Below are 20,992 nucleotides of genomic sequence, written 5' to 3' on the forward strand. Positions count from 1 at the left end.
ATCCAGATGACTCTAAGTCTCAATCTGGATACATATTGAAAGTGGGAGCAATTAGCTAGAGTAGCTCCGCACAGAGCATTGTAGACACAGGATATTTGCAAAATACATACGGCTCTGAATATGACAGATCCGTTGACTAAGCTTCTCTCACGAGCAAAACATGATCACACCTTAGTACTCTTTGGGTGTTAATCACATAGCGATGTGAACTAGATTACTGAATCTAGTAAACCCTTTTGGTGTTGGTCACATGGTGATGTGAACTATTGCTGTTAAAATCACATGGCGATGTGAACTAGATTATTGACTCTAGTGCAAGTGGGAGACTGAAGGAAATATGCCCTAGAGGCAATAATAAAGTTATTATTTATTTCCTTATAATCATGATAAATGTTTATTATTCATGCTAGAATTGTATTTTCCGGAAACATAATACATGTGTGAATACATAGACAAACAGAGTGTCACTAGTATGCCTCTACTTGACTAGCTCGTTAATCAAAGATGGTTATGTTTCCTAACCATGAACAATGAGTTGTTATTTGATTAACGAGGTCACATCATTAGTAGAATGATCTGATTGACATGACCCATTCCATTAGCTTAGCACCTGATCGTTTAGTATGTTGCTATTGCTTTCTTCATGACTTATACATGTTCCTACGACTATGAGATTATGCAACTCCCGTTTACCGGAGGAACACTTTGGGTACTACAAAACGTCACAACGTAAATGGGTGATTATAAAGGAGTACTACAGGTGTCTCCAATGGTCGATGTTGGGTTGGCGTATTTCGAGATTAGGATTTGTCACTCCGATTGTCGGAGAGGTATCTCTGGGCCCTCTCGGTAATACACATCACATAAGCCTTGCAAGCATTACAACTAATATGTTAGTTGTGAGATGATGTATTACGGAACGAGTAAAGAGACTTGCCGTTAAACGAGATTGAACTAGGTATTGGATACCGACGATCGAATCTCGGGCAAGTAACATACCGATGACAAAGGGAACAACGTATGTTGTTATGCGGTCTGACCGATAAAGATCTTCGTAGAATATGTAGGAGCCAATATGGGCATCCAGGTCCCGCTATTGGTTATTGACCAGAGACATGTCTCGGTCATGTCTACATTGTTCTCGAACCCGTAGGGTCCGCACGCTTAAGGTTACGATGACAGTTATATTATGAGTTTATGCATTTTGATGTACCGAAGGTTGTTCGGAGTCCCGGATGTGATCACGGACATGACGAGGAGTCTCTAAATGGTCGAGACGTAAAGATTGATATATTGGAAGCCTATGTTTGGACATCGGAAGTGTTCCGGGTGAAATCGGGATTTTACCGGGTTACCGGGAGGTTACCGGAACCCCCCGGGAACCATATGGGCCTTCATGGGCCTTAGTGGAAAGGTGAAAGGGCTGCCCACCAGGGCTGCGCGCCTCCCCCCTTCCCCTAGTCCTATTAGGACTAGGAGAGGTGGCCGGCCACCCTTCTCCCTCTTTCCCCCTTGGGAATCCTAGTTGGAATAGGATTGGGGGGGGAGTCCTACTCCCGGTAGGAGTAGGACTCCTCCTGCGCCTCTCCCTCTTGGCCGGCGCACCCTCCCCCCTTGGCTCCTTTATATACGGAGGCAGGGGCACCTCTAAACACACAAGTTGACACAAGTTGATCCACGTGATCGATTCCTTAGCCGTGTGCGGTGCCCCCTACCACCATATTCCTCGATAATACTGTAGCGGAGTTTAGGCGAAGCCCTGCTGCTGTAGTTCATCAAGATCGTCACCACGCCGTCGTGCTGACGAAACTCTTCCCCGACACTTTGCTGGATCGGAGTCCGGGGATCGTCATCGAGCTGAACGTGTGCTCGAACTCGGAGGTGCCGTAGTTTCGGTGCTTGATCGGTTGGATCGTGAAGACGTACGACTACTTCCTCTACGTCGTGTCATTGCTTCCGCAGTCGGTCTGCGTTGGGTACATAGACAACACTCTCCTCTCGTTGCTATGCATCACATGATCCTGTGTGCGCGTAGGAAAATTTTTGAAATTACTACGAAACCCAACATTCATCACAAGACAAGACAAACTTACGGGCATCCTTGAAGAGAGTAGGTCAATAAAAACCAGATTGCAATACCTTATGTGCAGTTCTATCTCCAGCGTGGTGTCCTCCATAAGCCTCGGAATGACACTTGCGTAGGATCTGTTCCTGTTCATGCTCAGGTACACAATGTCTAATAACACCATCTACTCCTTCTTTATAAAGATGTGGGTCATCCCAAAAGTAATGTCTCAAGTCATAGAAAAACCTTTTCTTTTGCTGGTATGTGAAGCTAGGTGGTATAAACTTAGCAACAATATAATTAGCATAATCAGCATACCATGGAGTACTACGAGAAGTACTTATAACATTTAATTGTTCATCGGGAAAGTTATCATTAATAGGTAGTGGGTCATCAAGAACATTCTCTAACCTAGACAAGTTGTCTGCAACGAGGTTCTCAGCTCCCTTTCTATCGACAATATGCAAATCAAATTCTTGTAGCAAGAGAACCCATCTAATAAGTCTAGGTTTAGCATCTTTATTTTCCATAAGGTATTTAATAGTAGCATGATCAGTGTGAATAGTTACTTTAGAATCAACAATATAAGGTTTGAACTTATCACAAGCAAATACAACTGCTAAAAGCTCTTTTTCAGTAGTAGCATAATTTCTTTGAGCATTGTCTAGAGTCTTACTAGCATAATAAATAACATTTAATTTCTTATCAACTCTTTGCCCTAGAATAACACCTACAGCATAATCACTAGCATCACACATAATTTCAAAGGGTAAATTCCAATCAGGTGGCTGAACAATAGGTGGGAGACTAATGCTTTCTTAAGTATTTCAAATGCTTCTACACAATCATTATCAAAGACAAATGGTATATCTTTTTGCAATAAATTAGTCAGAGGCCGAGAAATTTTTGAGAAGTCCTTAATGAACCTCCTGTAAAATCCGGCATGACCAAGGAAACTTCTTATACCTTTGATGTCCTTGGGACATGGCATCTTTTCAATAGCATCGACCTTGGCTTTATCAACTTCAATACCTCTTTCAGAAACTTTATGCCCCAAGACAATACCTTCATTAACCATAAAGTGGCACTTTTCCCAATTCAAGACAAGATTAGTTTCTTCACATCTCTGCAAAACTCGATCAAGATAGCTCAAGCAATCATCAAAAGAGGAACCATAGACGGAAAAATCGTCCATGAAAACCTCACAAATCTTTTCACAAAAGTTAGAGAATATAGCCATCATGCATCTTTGCAAGGTAGCAGGTGCATTACATAAACCAAAAGGCATACGTCTATAAGCAAAAGTACCAAAAGGGCATGTAAAAGTAGTCTTTGATTGATCTCTAGCCGACACAGGTATTTGAGAGAAACCAGAATAACCATCTAGAAAGCAGTAATGTGTATGTTTGCATAATCTTTCTAGCATTTGATCAATAAAAGGTAAGGGGTAATGATCTTTCTTAGTAGCTTTATTTAATTTGCGGAAATCAATTACCATCCTATAACCTGTGATAATTCTTTGTGAAATCAATTCGTCTTTATCATTAGAAACAACAGTAATACCTCCCTTCTTAGGGACACAATGGACATGACTTACCCACTGACTATCAGCAACGGAATAAATTATACCTGCCTCCAGAAGCTTGAGTATTTCTTTTCTTACCACTTCTTTCATTTTAGGATTCAGACGTCGTTGAGGATCACGAACTGGTTTGGCATATGCTTCCAAATTTATTTTATGTTGACATAGAGTGGGACTAATGCCCTTAAAATCATCAAAAGTATATCCAATAGCAGCACGATGCTTCTTCAGAGTTTTCAATAATCTTTCTTCTTCATGTTCTAAAAGGTTAGAACTAATAATAACAGGATATATCTTCTTTTCATCAAGATAAGCATATTTAAGATTATCAGGTAAAGGTTTTAGCTCAAACACGGGATCACCCTTGGTGGAGGAGGATCCCCTAAAATTTCAACAGGCAAATTGTGTTGCAGAATAGGTTCCTGTTTAAAGAATACTTTATCTATTTCTCTTCTTTTATTCATGAACATATCATTTTCATGGTCTAGCAAATAGTGTTCTAAAGGATCACTAGGAGTTACAGAAATAGAAGCAAGACCAATAATCTCATCCTTACTAGGTAATTCTTCCTCACGATGTTGTTTACTAAATTTAGAGAAATTAAACTCATGAACCATATCATCCAAGCCAATAGTAACAACATTCTTTTCGCAATCTATCCTAGCATTAACAGTGTTCAAGAAGGGTCTACCAAATACAATGGGACAAAAGCTATCTTGCGGAGAAGTAAGAACAAGAAAATCAGCAGGATATTTAGTTTTCCCACACAAGACTTCAACATCTCTAACAATTCCAATTGATGAAATAGTATCTCTATTGGCAAGTTTAATTATGACATCAATACCTTCTAACTCAGCAGGTGCAATTTCATTCTTAATTTCTTCGTATAAAGTATGCGGTATAACACTCGCACTCGCACTCATATCACATAAGCCATGATAACAATGATCTCCTATTTTAACAGAAATAACAGGCACGCCTACCACAGGTCTATGTTTATCTTTAGCATAAGGTTTAGCAATTCTAGCAGTTTCATCTTCGAACTGAATAACATGCCCATCAATATCATCAGACAAGAGATCTTTAACAATAGCAATATTAGGTTCTACTTTAACTTGCTCAGGAGGTGTATAAGTTCTAATATTGCTTTTACGAACAACAGTTGAAGCTCTAGCATGATCCTTTACTCTAACAGGGAAAGGTGGTTTCTCAACATAAGAAGTAGGAACAATAGGATCATTATAAGTGACAGTCTTTTCTTCAACTTTAATAGGTGCAGCTATTTTTACTTCTATGGGAGGATGATATTTAAACCACTTCTCCTTAGGGAGATCAACATAGGTAGCAAAAGATTCACAGAAAGAAGCTACTATCTCAGAGTCAAGTCCATATTTAGTGCTAAACTTACGGAAAATATCAGTGTCCATAAAAGATTTAACACAATCAAACTTAGGTGTCATACCTGACTCTTTACCTTCGTCGAGGTCCCAATATTCAGAGTTGTATTTAATTCTATCCAATAAATTCCATCTGAATTCAATAGTCTTCATCATACAAGAGCCAGCACAAGAAATATCGAGCATGGTTTGATTATTATGAGAAAGTCGAGCATAAAAAAATTGCATAATTATTTCTCTCGAGAGCTCATGATTGGGGCATGAATATAACATTGATTTAAGCCTCCCCCAAGCTTGAGCGATGATTTCTCCTTCGCGAGGCCAGAAATTATATATATAATTGCGATCACGATGAACGAGATGCATAGGGTAATACTTTTGATGAAATTCCAATTTCAATCTTTTATAGTTCCATGATCTCATATCATCACATAGCCTATACCATATCAATGCGTCTTCCTTCAAAGATAAAGGGAAGACCTTCTTCTTAGCAACATCATCTGGTACACCTGCAAGCTTAAATAATCCACAAACTTCATCCACATATATTAAATGCTCATCAGGATGCTTTGTTACATCTCCTGTAAAAGGGTTAGCTACCAGTTTTTCCATCTTACCCGAAGGAAATTCAAAAGGAGTTTCATTTTCAATAGGTTCAGTAGGTTGAGGAGCAACTCTTTGCTCTACTGGACGGGGTGAAGATACCCCGAACAAGCCCCTCAGAGAATTACTTTCCATAGTAACAAGTGACAGTAAATTTCAGCACACTATATAGATTTTTCCTTACCAAATTCCACCTACCAAAGGCGCTACACTCCCCGGCAGCGGCGCCAGAAAAGAGTCTTGATGACCCACAAGTATAGGGGATCTATCGTAGTCCTTTTGATAAGTAAGAGTGTCGAACCCAACGAGGAGCAGAAGGAAATGATAAGTGGTTTTCAGCAAGGTATTCTCTGCAAGTATTGAAATAAGTGCTAACAGATAGTTTTGTGATAAGATAAATTGTAACGAGCAACAAGTAACAAAAGTAAATAAAGTGCAGCAAGGTGGCCCAATCCTTTTTGTAGCAAAGGACAAGCCGGAACAAACTCTTATAATAGGAAAAGCGCTCCCAAGGACACATGGGAATATCGTCAAGCTAGTTTTCATCACGTTCATATGATTCGCGTTCGATACTTTGATAATTTGATATGTGGGTGGACCGGTGCTTGGCTGCTGTTCTTACTTGAACAAGCATCCCACTTATGATTAACCTCTATTGCAAGCATCCGCAACTACAACAAAAGTATTAAGGTCAACCTAACCATAGCATGAAACATGTGGATCCAAATCAGCCCCTTACGAAGCAACGCATAAACTAGGTTTTAATCTTCTGTCACTCTAGCAACCCATCATCTACTTATTACTTCCCAATGCCTTTCTCTAGGCCCAAATAATGGTGAAGTGTTATGTAGTCGACGTTCACATAACACCACTAGAGGCTAGACAACATACATCTTATCAAAATATCAAACGAATACCAAATTCACATGACTACTAATAGCAAGACTTCTCCCTTGTCCTTAGGAACAAACGTAATTACTCACAAAGCATATTCATGTTCATAATCAGAGGGGTAATAATATGCATATAAGATCTGAACATATGATCTTCCACCAAATAAACCAACTAGCATCAACTACAAGGAGTAATCAACACTACTAGCAACCTACTAGCACCAATCTCGGACTTTGAGACAAGAATTGGATACAAGAGATGAACTAGGGTTTGGAGATGAGATGGTGCTGGTGAAGATATTGATGGAGATTGCCCTCTCCCGATGAGAGGAGCGTTGGTGATGACGATGGTGATGATTTCCCCCTCGCAGAGGGAAGTATCCCCGGCAGAACAGCTCTGCCGGAGCTCTAGATTGGTTCCGCCAAGGTTCCGCCTCATGGCGGCGGAGTCTCGTCCCGAAAAGTTCTTTCTTTTTTTCTCATCGAAAGACTTCATATAGGAGAAGATGGACGTCGGAGAGCCACCAGGGGGCCCACGAGGTAGGAGGCGCGCCCCCACCCTCGTGAGCAGGGTGTGGGCCCCCAGGCCTTCATCTTTGGCGAGGATTTTTCTTTATTTATTTTAAGATGTTCCGTGGAGTTTCAGGACTTTTGGAGTTGCGCAGAATAGGTCTCTAATATTTGCTCCTTTTCCAGCCCAGAATTCCAGCTGCCGGTGTTCTTCCTTCTTATGTAAACCTTGTAAAATAAGAGAGAATAGCCATAAGTATTGTGACATAAAGTGAAATAACAGTCCATAATGCAATAAATATCGATATAAAATCATGATGCAAAATGAACGTATCATGACTCTTGTGAAAGGAAAAAAACAAAAAAAATGTGTTTTTTTCGTTTCCGAGAGGCACGGCCGTGACTCCCGCGAAAGCAAAATCGTGACTCTCGCGAAAGGAAAAAAAATAAAAAACGTGATTTTTTCCGTTTCCGAGAGGCACGGTCGTGACGCTCGTGAAAGCACAATCATGCCTCTCGCGGAAGCAAAATCGTGACTCTCGTGAAAGGAAAAAACAGAAACCGCGTTTTTTTTTGTTTCCGAGAGGCACGGCCGTGATTCTCGCGAAAGCAAAACCGTGCCTCTCGAGGAAGCAAAACCGTAACTCTCACGAAAGGAAAAAAACCGTGGTTTTTCGCGCAAAAAAGAAATTTCAAAAAAAATCGAAAAGCTAAGGAAGACCGGTGAAAAACCAAAACGTCGAATAACCCGAAAAAAACCCTGTTTAAATAGCCGAAAACGCGTGCAAAAAATAAAAAAAATAAAATTCGGGGGGAGCGCACAGAGCACGACACGTGGCAAATGGTTGAGAGCGTGCCAAGTGGCGCTGATCGTTGAGAGGCTCTCGATGGAGCGCTCATTAACTAGTGGCTCCCGTCACATAGGAGTGAAAATTCGTTTGAAAGAGTTGTGATTTGTAGGCTGTACAAAAATATTTGGCCCAATATCATAATATGCTGGCCCATTTAGAAATATGTATTTTGTCTTTTTTGTGTATGCCATGTGTGAAAATATAATGTTATGAAAATTTTCATATACGTCGTACACATGTGTATGTGTGTTCACAAAAAATTGATTTTTTTGCTTTGTGAAAAATTGTATTTTGAAACAGCCCACCATGGTGGTCGATCACCGTTGACATTTTTCCACCACCATCCCAACCATATAATCGTAGTTGTCATTTAGGTTGTACTAAATGAACTCCACTCTTGCAGATGCCCTTCAGAGAACCACCTCCCCCCTCCTCAAACGTCGCTCTGCGTCAACGTCAATGTGGCACTACATGTCCTCTCCTACAAAGAGAATGAGGAACACTAGCATCAAACCTTGCCATGTCCTGCCCGGGCTCTACATCCTCTCCTCTCACTCCGTCCTCGGCGAGCTTTCCATCTCCAGCCACGTGCCACGACCAAGTTCCTCTACCCGACCAACCATGATTCATGGCAACAAGTGTTTGATCGGTAGAGAAGCACAAGTGTTGTGCAAAAGCAAGAACAAGTATGAGGGGAGGTACATGGACCAGGTCAAGGGATAAACATACACGGGGAGATTAGTTGTAGAAGTTTTGAACATTCCCTTACGTAGAACAATGTCAATGATGTGGCGCGCTCATCACCACAGGATTGAGAATACTTAAGCGTGTTGTGATCAGGTGGCCGCTGTACCGTCTGCAAAAGGGGAAAGAAGATAAGTGACAACGGAGTTGGGTGCCATGTTGAAATAAAGGATGTGAATCGGTTAAGAGTCTTGAGCCATGCTTATTATACTAGAGGCTCGATATGTTCTTTCCTCCGTATATTTTCTACGTGTTTGTTTAAAGATTTATGTATTCGATTGCGCTGGCGTGGTGTTCAAATAGAGGAGTGGACCTGCATGGGTCTTGAGTCATGTTAGGCGTGTGATTTTTTCTCCAGTTGCAACGCACAGACATGTTTACTAGTTTCTTATAAAGGAATTAAAAACTGTATATTATTGTTATATGTTAAAACATAATGGCGCTAAAAACTATTCATTAATCATCCAAGAAAACTTTTCTTTATGTTCAAAGGAAAAACAATGTTGTTTCGCTCCCACTCAATCACGTAAATGCCATGTAAGTATTCACTAGCTCAAGGAGGTGGTCAACTTGATCCGGAAAAAATTGGATCCGCAACCGCGCACTCCCCTCCGCACTATAGAGACATGCATGGGCAATGCAAATGCGAATACCCATCAAACAAGTAAACCTAAAATTTTGGTTGTATTAGTTGCTTTTCTTCTTGATCCATTCAAATAGTTCACTTGACTTCGCTATTAAGTTTCATATAGTTCTCTTAGCTTGCAGGTTGGAGTTGTCTCTGCGCTAATTGGCGCAACGGGTCATCTACTTCACATAAAAGGAGAACACTACGAAAGACAACATCAAAAGTAGCATTATGCTCCCAAGGTGAACAGTAAATATATTTTCTTTTCCCTTCAAAAAAGGGTGAACAGTAAATATAGAAAAACAACAACAAACAATTCCAGGTGTTTTTTTGTGGCAAACATCCTTGAGTTCTTTCCCTACATATAAATTTTCATCAAGATATCGTTCATGACTCTTTGAGTAAAAACACTAAACATGCAGCTTAAAATGCTTTCAAAATGACCATTTTAGAGTATGATTTTGATTATTTTATTGTCCTAAGCACATCAAATGTTATTTCTTCACGAATTTTTGCAGGAAGTAGAACATTCATACATGTGTGTTGTAAACAATATTTTGGATTTTTACTGTTCATCCGGGTGTATAGGCACCCAAAGTGGAAACTCCATGTGCAGGAGAACGTTTTGTTTTCGTTTCAATTCTATATATATGAAGAAAAAAATGTTACAAGCTGCAATTGTGCAACAACTGGTTACACCTTTTCACGCTGTCCATTAGTTTACAGGTTATCTTTACACCAGCTGTATAAAGTCTGACATCGTAGCTGTGGGAGCAGTGCGCGATAACACAAACCCTTGCAGGCAAGGGCATGCCAAGCCAACCAAAGATTTGCGAGTCAGGATATGTTTGCGTCATCTACTGTACTCAATCAAAGTTCATCCATTGTCTGCACCGGAGGTGGGGTAACATCAGGAGCTGAAGAGGTGCCACTGTCTGTTCTCTCGCGGATCTCCCTGTACTCTTGGCATATCGCACACAGATGGCAGAATAAGTGTGTCGTCAAATCTCCCCATGGTGCTTCCTGCAAAGTAAGAACATCTGTGATAAACAACTTTGGTCAAGGGAAGGGACATATAGCCTAAAACAAATCACTACACGAATGCAAGATAAGGCAATTGCGTATGATGAGCCAAAGGATTAATAACATGTCAGCGGGCAAGGAGAAAAAAGAACAATAGAGGATAACAACAGACTGGCACAAGTTCAAACTACGCACCGGAAGGTTGTACTTTGTTCTTAGTGCTTGGCGGTATCCACAAGCATAACAAGCAACAGCAGACCCTGGAACTGCTAATACAAGCCCCCCAGTACACAGACAGCAGAAACTTGTCAGAAGGCCCCAAAGCATGCAATGCGTAGTGCATGATCCAGCGAGAGTTCCAGATCCCAAGAACTGTGCATTTTTTCCAAAGAGAAAGCAGGGGCAAGTCGCACCAATACAACCTACAAATATGATCAGAACAATCCAGGGCATAAGAACAGTTTTCCTTTCCTGCGATTAAAGGGTATTTTTATGCATGTCCTGATAACACTCCAAAACTGGATTCATACTATTTCTAAGCTTATCATGACTTTGTCAATCCAAGCAATGCTACAATAGTCCACACAAAATTAAAGTATTAGGAAGCAGAATTAAGAGGTGGTTAATGGACGTAGGACCAACTCAGCATTGCAGGCTTAATGTGTCTTAAACATTCTCCTTAAACATGCCCTTGAAATAGTACCAACAAATGAAGTTTTGATATTGTTTTACTACATAAGCCATGAGAAGTCAGTCGTATACTAAGCACCTTGTTACTGTGATATCAGACGACATCCAGAAAGGCCAGAGAAAGAGCAACAAACAGGATAAGATTAAATATTAACCTGTGCTACTGAAACAGGTTACGAATAGCATCGATCTGATCTTACATTTTTATTGAAATTTAAATTCATATTTCCCTCCAATTCAGCTCCATACCAACAAGCAAATGGTAGCTAACTGCATTTGTAACCACAAGAAGTGATTCTGATTTTGTTTCCAATCCTCTGGCAGTAACCAAAGTCCATATACGAGAAGGCAGCAGGAAGCTATTGATAACTTCTCGATAAATTGGCACATTATCACAGATTCTCTGTTTATCTTAAGGATCTCAGTTTGTCTCATCATTATACAAGTTTGGCTCCAGTGAGATGGCACGAGTAATTTTAGCACCTAGAACGCTGAACAAGACAGTTGATTTTGCTACTCTTATGTTTATATTTTACTACCACAGATAAAGATGTTATCTTCATCTAAAAAGATGTATTGGAACATTCACACATTACTCTCATCTTGTTTGAACTTGAATATCAATTAGTTCATTGTTATTTATATCCTAGAGATGTAGCTAAGCATTCGACCAGATTACCCCAGTGGAAATAGCCAAGAAATATAGAGGTACTCCACATCTCTAAAATAACTACATATTATTATTTTTTGCGGGTACAAGAACTACATATAACTCAGAGCACCACCAACTACTGAAATTCACAAAGGCAAGAAGTTTTTCTCATAAGTCATAACTATGAACAATTTCTCTCTATATTATGCACTTGTTCCTACTTCCTTATGCACTATGTATGTACTAAAACTAAGGGAACATCAAACTAACCACCACAGCGCGATAAACCTATTAACAGAAAAATGAAGATATTAAATAGGCTACTAGGTACAGTTTGAAGATTTACTTTTTAACCTATCATGCAACCAAATAGCACCTTTTATCTTTCCTTCTGTAAATCAAGGAGTCACAGGTCAGAAAGTAGCATACAGCTCTGTGGATCATCAAAACAAGCACAAATGCCTGAAGACCATTGTGTAGGATCCCGGCTTAATCCTTGGCGCGTGGCAATGTTCTCCTCCACCTCAGGAACACTATCCTCCTCAGTGTCTAGACCATATAACGGAACATACTGCGGCGGAACATAGCTTCCTTTTCCAGCCATCTCTGTAACACAAAAGGCAGTTCTGGTAAAATAAAAGCACAGCTTCACTAAGAAAAGATAAAACATTCAACAGTGCCGCATATCGTGGTGCAGAGACCGAGCTTTAGTGATGACATTTCGGATTGTAAACTTCTGGTGTGTTTGATAATTATAATGGTGAAGGTCGCATATTAAAGACCAACAGAAGAATTCAGCATGCTTTCGAAAGAGTAAATGCATGTTTACCAGTTAACTCTTGAACTGATGGCATGTCATAATTCCGATAACTCATACATAATCGAGAACAATAGCAAGTTGGCAAAAACAAGCAAGACAACATTCCCAGGTGTTTGTGGGAAGAGATAGATTTTGCATCACGGAACCACCATCTGCACACCATATTTTCGGGTGTCACAAGAAATACATCGATATGAATTCAAGCTTTCCAATTCGGTGTCAGGCTCATGACTCAAGATAGAAACGGAATTATGGATCTAATAAGCTATCCACAAATCAAGAAATCACAACGGTAACAACGGATTCTTTCTTACCGTTACACCCCACAGAACTCCTATAACAATGGTAAATGATCCTATCAGGGATGAAGTGAGATATATAAATTAACAAGTAAAAAAAAAGAATGCCAAACTGCTCACCAATATATCGTGAGGACCCTTGAAGCGCCGACGCCCAAATTGGTGCTTATCCGCGACCTCGCCTCCCCAGTCCAGGAGCGCTCTCTCCGCTGAATGCCCCAGCTGCGGATTACAGATTTCAATTGATCAAGAAAGCAAGCAGAAATCCAATCCAGGAACAAGGTGAGATTTGGGTAAAGGCAACAAAAGAAAAGCGCGTCCGATGGCACCGAGGATATTCGGGCGGCAGATAAGAGGGAAGAGAGGGGAGCCGGTGGCTGTATTGCCGGCGTCGTACATGCGCTGCGGACCGGAGCAGATTTCCGGTGCGTGTTAGGAATGCACGGGAGTGGGAGGTCGAGCTTAGCTCGGGGAAGAACCGGAGAACACCTAACACGGGCGAACGGAACGGTGATAACGAGGGAGCTCACCTCGAGAAGCCGCCGTGGCGCTTTGAGATTCGCGGCGGAACTGTCGGTGCTCGCCCAAGTTTTTTCCCAGAGGGGTTGCAGCCAAACCTGGCCACTGGGCCGGCACGGCTCAACCCACGCTTCAACATGCAATTTTTTTTAACATCTGTACAAACACAAACACTCATACATACACACATACACTCACCTCTATGACACACACCTTACCCATATGAGCACCTCCGAAAGGCTGAGCCGGCATATCATTTTAAGATTTACAAAGTCACCGTAGACGCCTCGTCATCAACAGAAACGTCTCTTTTCACTGAAAGCGCATCGCCACAAATTTTAAAATAAATTTAGAAATAATACGAGCATCAGAAGTTGAACCTGATGGGTCGGGATACCACTGTCCCTCTGACCATGCAATCAAAGATTTTATATGTTTTTTAGGGGATGCAAGTTTATAAGTAAGCCTAGGACCATGCATGGCACAATGCAACGCCTATGTCTCCTCCATTTGCTTCTATTTCTTTTTTCTTTTTCTAAATGTTTTAATTTTCTTTTTTTTCATTTCTATTTTTTTCTTCGTCACTTCCACATCTTTTTTGCAAATTTTAATTTTTCAAATCTGAACATCTCTATGTTTATCAAATCCAAAAAAAACATAGATGTAAACAAATATTCAGCAGTTCAAAAAATGTTCATTGAAATCAATTCTTTGTCCATCGGATTTAAAAATTGTTCATTAGAATTCAAAATTTGTTCCTCAAATTCGTAATGTGTTCATCATTTTAAAAAATGTACATAAAATTCAAAAAACATTGAATTCATAATTTGTTCATCCATTTATCAAAACAATGTTCTTGAATACAAATCAATTTCGAAAAATTTGCATTGAAATAAAAAATCATTAAATACAAAAAATGTTCATCATTATTAAAAAATGCTCATAAAAAAGTGTTCACGAAAATTAAAAAATGTTCATTCTTTTGAAGTCACAAACATTTTTGAATTCAAGAAATGTTTTTGACAATTCACAATTCACATTCAAAAAAACTCAAACCTTTTCGAATCCTGAATTATTTTAATACTAGATGATACCCCGCGTGTTGCCGCGGGAATTTGTTTGTGATTTTCTTTCCGGTAGATAGCAAAAAATATGAATAATGTTGCAATACATTAACATGCCAAACTACTTAAAGAGACAATATTTTAAAATGTGAGAGGAGGCAAGAAGATGAAAGCATTAAACAGTGGGCACATTCGAAAGCGAGCGTACAAACATCCCTATTCTATTTCAACTTCATCATTCATTATGGTCCCGTCTATTTACTATGCACGGCAGTACAATCGAGAAGGTCTTCCATTTGTCAACTCCCCGGAACAACAACAAACGTGAAATGACTAAAAATATATGAACATAGTTATGAAATATATGCACTTAGTTATGGAGTAAAGTCACGCTCAAACATCATGAGGATACCATAAATATGCCAACTTGAGAAAACCCCAAAATAGCATGTTTTGACAACATTGTCTAACAAAGTAGTTAACACGATTGTTATTCAATTGCATAAATTCTGATGAGAAAAATATGTGTACTTTTACATATGAGAAGATGACAACAGGCTTAGTCAGAAGTTATTAGTTGTTTAAGTGAAATTTTTATTAAAGGTATATGTTACTGTACTACTTTTCGTTGGATACAGAAATTAAACTTGGTGCAATAGTTTTTGGATGCAGATTGTGCGGTCACAATAAAAGTACATGCTGTTTATGTACTTTTCCCAAATTACTCCAAAGTGAATAATTTTATTCACATCAACTGACACATTAGTGTTAATGGAAAAATATCATCATAGCCTAGGATTACCTAGCCCGGTGACTTATGAAATAATGTAAAAATCTTAGAATAAACAAGCTTACATCAAATAAATTGATGACCCTATAGATTGTTGAATGCCAATGTATTTTTATTCTTTTATTGTTGAATACAAAAGAGATCGAGATGGACATGCCCTCAAACAAATGCAAAGTATGATACCCATGTCAGCCATGTGTCGGGTCCCCCATTGTATTGCGATGTCTTTTGGATGACCTGCAATATCTCAACATGGTTTAAATTATGCACTTTTTTCCGTGTCCAAATCCCAAGGCGGAAATTCTAAACAAATGTTCTTCAGAAAAAAAAACAATTACGAGATCTCTCACCTTCTCAAATTGTATATGATCACGATTCTAGAACACTCCAGAAAATCTGAAGAATATTGGTAGGGTTCATCGCAGCTCCTTGCCATTGATTTTAGGGATCGTGAGGGCTGGCGAGTTTTGATATGGAGTCATAGCCGTCGAGTAGCGAAGAGCTGAAGGCATCTGCCAATTCATAGAAGAGAGGAAGAGATGAACTGCAGACCAAGAACATCCATTAGACAAAGATATTTTTTTAGAAAAGGAGGTCATCCCCCGGCCTTTGCATCAAAATGATGCATACGACCATATTATTAATAAGCAAATAGTTTAACAAAGTCTTCAAGTCTCAGACAAAAACATGCTCATAACAAGCTGAAAATAAAGAAAGCGGGATAGCCACAACCGGCAGTATAAAAGAAGATAGGAGACTAAACGCCTATCCTATTACATGACCGCCATCCAAACCGGTTGAAGATAGCTCGTGCTGCCGTCTCCCAACGGATAGACCCAGTAACCATACGCTCCTTGACATCCATCGGATTGAGTAGTGACCACATACGGATCAACGTAGTGGCCCAAAAGATAACCTGCAAGAAATCAACGTTTGTTGTTCTGTTAAAAACCATATCATTCATGCAGTTCCATATAGCCCATAATAAAGCACATACGCCTACACGGATGTGTCTCGTTGTTTCTATCTCAACTCCATTTAGCCACGTCCCAAACAACGTGTTGATACTAGTAGGAGGAGAAATGTTAAACGCTATATGGATAGACCACCATAAAACTTTAGCCATCGGGCAATCAAGAAAGAGGTGTTTGATAGATCACAGAAGCTACGTCTTCGAGATCCGGTCCAGTTGCGTTTTGCCAAGTTGTCCTTAGTGAGGATTACTTATTTGTGGACAAACCACATAAACACATTAATCTGTAAGGGCACTTTGACCTTCCAAATATGCAAAGATCGAGGGAGGGAAACCGAATTGATTAAATCCAAATACATGGATTTCACTGAAAACACTCCATTCTTGATTAGTTTCCAATGTACCTGATTCGACTGTTGAGAAAGGTGGGCATCCATCAATCTTCTCACAAGATGGATCCACACTTCCCAACGGTTTCCCGCTAGCGTCCTTCTGAATTGAATGTTTAGAGGGTTTGATTGCAACATATGCATCTCTACGCTGAACAATATTATAGAGAGAAGGATATTGGATAGCGAGAGGCGTCTTCCCTAGCCATGTACCCTCCCAGAATCTCGTGGAATTACCATTACCAACGATAAACTTTGTCCTATTGAAAAAGGATAATTTCACTCTTAGTAGTCCTTATCAAAAAAGGCGAATCAGTTGGTCTGACCTTCACCTGTGCTAAGGTCTTAGTGTTAAGGTACTTATTACACAGAATCTGGGCCATGTGGCATGGGTCTCTATAGAGAACTTATACAACCACTTGATGAGTAAACATCTATTCTTCACCTCTAGATTTTCAATTCCAAGACCACCTTGGTCTTTTGGCCTACAAATGACATCCCATTTAGCGAGTCGGTATTTTCGTTTTAACTCATCACTCTGCCAAAAGAAACACGATCGATAGAAGTCCAATCTTTTCCGTACCCCTACTGGGATCTCAAAGAAGGACAGTAGAAACATTGGCATACTCGTGAGCGCCGAATTAATGAGAATTAGTCAGCCTCCGTATGGCATGAGCTTGCCCTTCCAGCAACTTAGTTTCTTTTCAAATCGATCTTCAATGCACTTCCATTCTTTGTTAGAGAGCTTGCGATGGTGAATCGGTATGCCCAGGTATGTGAAAGGCAACGAGCCTATCCCATAGCCAAACAATTTTTTGTAGGCTTCTTGTTTGTCTTCAGCTCCCCCAAAGCAGAACAATTCACTTTTATGGAAGTTAATCTTTAACCCCGACGACTGCTCAAATAAGCATAACACAAGCTTCATATTTCTTGCTTTTGCCAGATCATGCTCCATGAAGATGATAGTATCATCTGCGTACTTGTAACGCCCTCGATGCGGCTATATCTCCCACGTGTCGAAGCATGACTTAGAGGCATAACCGCATTGAAAGCAATGTCGCAAGTGAGGTAATCTTCACAACAACCCATGTAATACATAAGGGAAAAGAGATACATAATTGTCTTACAATCGCCACTTCACACAATTACATGAATAAAGCATTACATCAACCAGATACAATCAAGGTCCGACTATGGAACCCAAAATAAAAGAAGACTACCCCAAAAGCTACACAGATCCCCGATCGTCCCAACTGGGCTCCACTACTGATCAACTGGAAAACGAAACGACATAAAGAACATGATCTTCATAGAGCTCCTCCTTGAGCTTGGTTGCGTCATCTACACGGTTCAACGGCACCTGCAAGCTGGTTTTGGAAGTATCTGTGAGTCATGGGGACTCACCAATCTCACACCCTCACGATCAAGACTATTTAAGCTTATAGGTAGGGTAAAAGGTACAAGGTGGAGCTGCAGCAAGCGACTAGCATATATGGTGGCTAACATATATGCAAAAGAGAGCGAGAAGAGAAGGCAAAACACGGTGGAGAAACTATGATCAAGAAGTGATCCTAGAGCAACCTACGTCAAGCATAACTCCAACAACGTGTTCACTTCCCAGACTCCACCGAGAAGAGACCATCACGGCTACACATGCGGTTGATATATTTTAACTAAGGTAAACTTCAGGTTTTCTACAACCGGACATTAACAAATTCCCATCTGCCCATAACCGCGGGCACGACTTTCGAAAGTTCAAATCCCTACAGGGGTGTCCCAACTTAGCCCATCACAAGCTCTCACGGTCAATGAAGGATATTCCTTCTCCCAAAACAATCCGATCAGACACGGCATCCCGGTTACAAGACATCCTCAACAATGGTAAAACAAGTCCAGCAACACCGCCCGAATGTGCCGACAAATCCCGATAGGAGCTGCACATATCTCGTTCTCAGGGCACACTCAGATTGTCCAAACTTCTGGTAGGCCAGCCCAAAGTTGCCCCTGGTGGCCACCGGCGACTGATAGGTTGGACCAACACTCAGAGGAGCACTGGCCCGGGGGGGGGTTAAAATAATGATGACCCTCGGGAGCGCGACTCCCAAGGGAAAAGAGGCTAGGTGGCGAATGGTAAAACCAATATTGGGCATTGCTGAAGGAGTTTTATTCAAGGCGAACTATCAAGGGGTTCCCATTATAACCCAACCGTGTAAGGAACACAAAATCCGGGAACATAACACTGATATGACGGAAACTAGGGTGGCAAGAGTGGAACAAAACACCAGGCATAAGGACGAGGCTTCCACCCTTTACCAAGTATATAGATGCATTAATTAAATAAGAGATATTGTGATATCCCAACAAGGAACAAATTCCAATCTTCACCTGTAACTAACAACGCTATAAGAGGGGCTGAGCAAAGCGGTAACATAGACAAACAACGGTTTGCTAGGACAAGGTGGGTTAGAGGCTTGGCTTAACAATATGGGAGGCATGATAAGCAAGTGGTAGGTATCGTAGCATAAGCATAGCAAAAGAGCAAGCAACTACCAAGCAAAGATAGAAGTGATTTCGAGGGTATGGTCATCTTGCCTAAAATCCCGCAAGGAAGAAGAACGAGTCCATGAAGAAGACAAACTGACGTAGACGAACGGGTCCTCACAAACGCGATGTTATCGGAACCAACCCGAAAAAGCAACACCGGAAAGAAGCACACAACATAGTAAACAACCAACACATGAACATGGCATGATATGCGGGATGTGGTATGCAATGCATATGCATGATTTGGAAAGTATTGATTGAACTTGGCCTCAACATGGAAATCCAAGAGTGTCACTGGAAAGAGGAAATGATTTCGGTTGAAATCGATATAAAGATCACCGGAATCGGATGCACGGTTTGGAAATGGCAAGCAAAACAAATATGGCACCGGTCTGCGATAATCAGCAAGTGACCACCTAAATGCATTATGATAAATATGCTACAGCACTCAAACATGGCAAAAAAATGCATGGCAGGGATCCACTCATTATGCTTGACAAAATATGAACACAGAGCTACGGCTAATTCACTCAATAGCAGGTTCAAACAAGTATGGCAAAAGAGCAAATGATTAACATGTTTCAGACTTAGTGAAATTAACACAAGTCTGGAATTTATCATCAGGTAGCAATCTTTAGAGCATGAAAACTACATGCTACAGGAACATATCATGGCAAATCAAGGCATGACATGAAGCTACTCAAAGCATATAACAAAAGTCCCTTAGTGACCTTGAGCCAAAAGGGATCAGAAAATACAATTGCAAGCATGTGAACATAGCAAAAACATAATCAGATTCAGACTTAGAGAAAAAACTGGAGCATGCAAAACAGATAACGAGTAGGCATGTTTACGAGCTCGATGCACTCACTACGAGGCATTGCATGACAAACTAAGCATACACCCATCAAGAAGACATGGCATAAAAGCTAGACATGGCAAGAACAACATCATAGCATGCACGGATCAACAACAACAACCTCAGCAAAATCGCTAAACATGTTAACAATCTGCCAGGAACATTTTATAGCAAAAGTAGAGCTCAATTGACTCAAGCTAGGGTGCTCCATAAATGCAAACAAAGACATGGATGGATAGAGCACCACAATATTAACAAAACATTCTTACTGATCATCCTCAAACGAGGCACGGATCACTAGGAAACAACATGAACATATGTCATAAAAACAATAACAGGACAAGGACTTGATGATATTCTAAGTCCCTGAAAACAACATCATTGAGTAAGCTACTTTGCATGCTTGTGCTAGTCACCACCAAGATCACAAAAATACATGGCATACACCCCTGTAAAGATAACATGAGATACATCAAAACACATGTAGAGCTCAGGATCATAGCATGCACACATTAATCATGGAAAAAATGACAAAAGGCCATTTACTGAAACAAATCTGACATAATCATCACATAGCCCTCTTCCAGCAGCATTTCGGGCATCAAGATGAGCTCAAGAGAAAATGATGCAATGAGATGAAATGATGTACTCGTCGAGACGAACATTTTGATATGCTACACGCATGAATCGGAGCTACGGATGCGGAGTTATGGCAAGTCGAAGTATGCAAAATATTAGGGTTTCGGGAGGAAAAAGTCAACCTGAGGTGGATCGGGATCTGGGCACTGTAGCTTCACGCGAACCGAGGTTCGCCTCGAGCTCGTCGGAGACCGAAGGAGAGGCGGCCGGAGGACTTGCCAGAGTCGGGGGGAGCGGCCGGATCCGAGGGAGATGGAGGAGGCGGCGGACGGCGGCGAACTCCGGGAGGTGCGGTGGCCGGAGCTTGAGGGCGCGGCGGCCGGATGCGGCGGCACCGGCGATGGCGCGCGATGGCGCCGGGCGGAGACGGGTGGAGGAGGCGGCGCGCTCTGGCCGGGCGAAGGAGGCGCGGGCGCGACGGATGGGCCGGGGGGCCCGGAGTGGGTTCGGCGGGCCTC

The 20,992-nt window shown here is 40.9% G+C and overlaps 1 protein-coding gene across 4 annotated transcripts; it reads right to left on the bottom strand.

Annotated features, from left to right (window-relative positions):
* Positions 1–9,951: 9,951 nt before the first annotated feature.
* LOC119267949 (cell number regulator 5-like) lies at positions 9,952–13,270 on the bottom strand. Of its 4 annotated transcripts, XM_037549412.1 has the most exons (7): positions 13,155–13,270; positions 12,878–12,979; positions 12,773–12,792; positions 12,468–12,610; positions 12,068–12,244; positions 10,492–10,718; positions 9,952–10,296 (listed from the first exon to the last, which is right to left on the bottom strand). In XM_037549412.1, exons 4-7 carry the CDS (start codon positions 12,559–12,561, stop codon positions 10,144–10,146), a joined length of 651 nt encoding a protein of 216 aa, XP_037405309.1. In that variant the 5' UTR covers positions 12,562–12,610; positions 12,773–12,792; positions 12,878–12,979; positions 13,155–13,270; the 3' UTR covers positions 9,952–10,143. The 4 variants fall into 4 exon arrangements, with proteins under 4 accessions (XP_037405309.1, XP_037405310.1, XP_037405311.1 ...); XM_037549415.1 differs by having other exon boundaries at positions 10,177–10,313; positions 12,878–13,264; XM_037549413.1 differs by lacking the exons at positions 12,468–12,610; positions 12,773–12,792.
* Positions 13,271–20,992: the final 7,722 nt, after the last annotated feature.

This window comes from Triticum dicoccoides, chromosome 3A, assembly GCF_002162155.2.
Source record: "Triticum dicoccoides isolate Atlit2015 ecotype Zavitan chromosome 3A, WEW_v2.0, whole genome shotgun sequence".
NCBI lineage: Eukaryota > Viridiplantae > Streptophyta > Magnoliopsida > Poales > Poaceae > Triticum > Triticum dicoccoides.

Bases quoted from the DNA above. Each gene is read 5' to 3' on its own strand.
- LOC119267949 (XM_037549412.1), bottom strand. From the start codon at position 12,561: ATGTTGTCTTGCTTGTTTTTGCCAACTTGCTATTGTTCTCGATTATGT. The intron at 10,719-12,067 runs GTATGCTACTTT...TCATATTTGTAG, and splicing joins TTTTGATGATCCACAGAGCT to GTTGTATTGGTGCGACTTGC. The intron at 10,297-10,491 runs GTGCGTAGTTTG...CTTACTTTGCAG, and splicing joins GAACAAAGTACAACCTTCCG to GAAGCACCATGGGGAGATTT.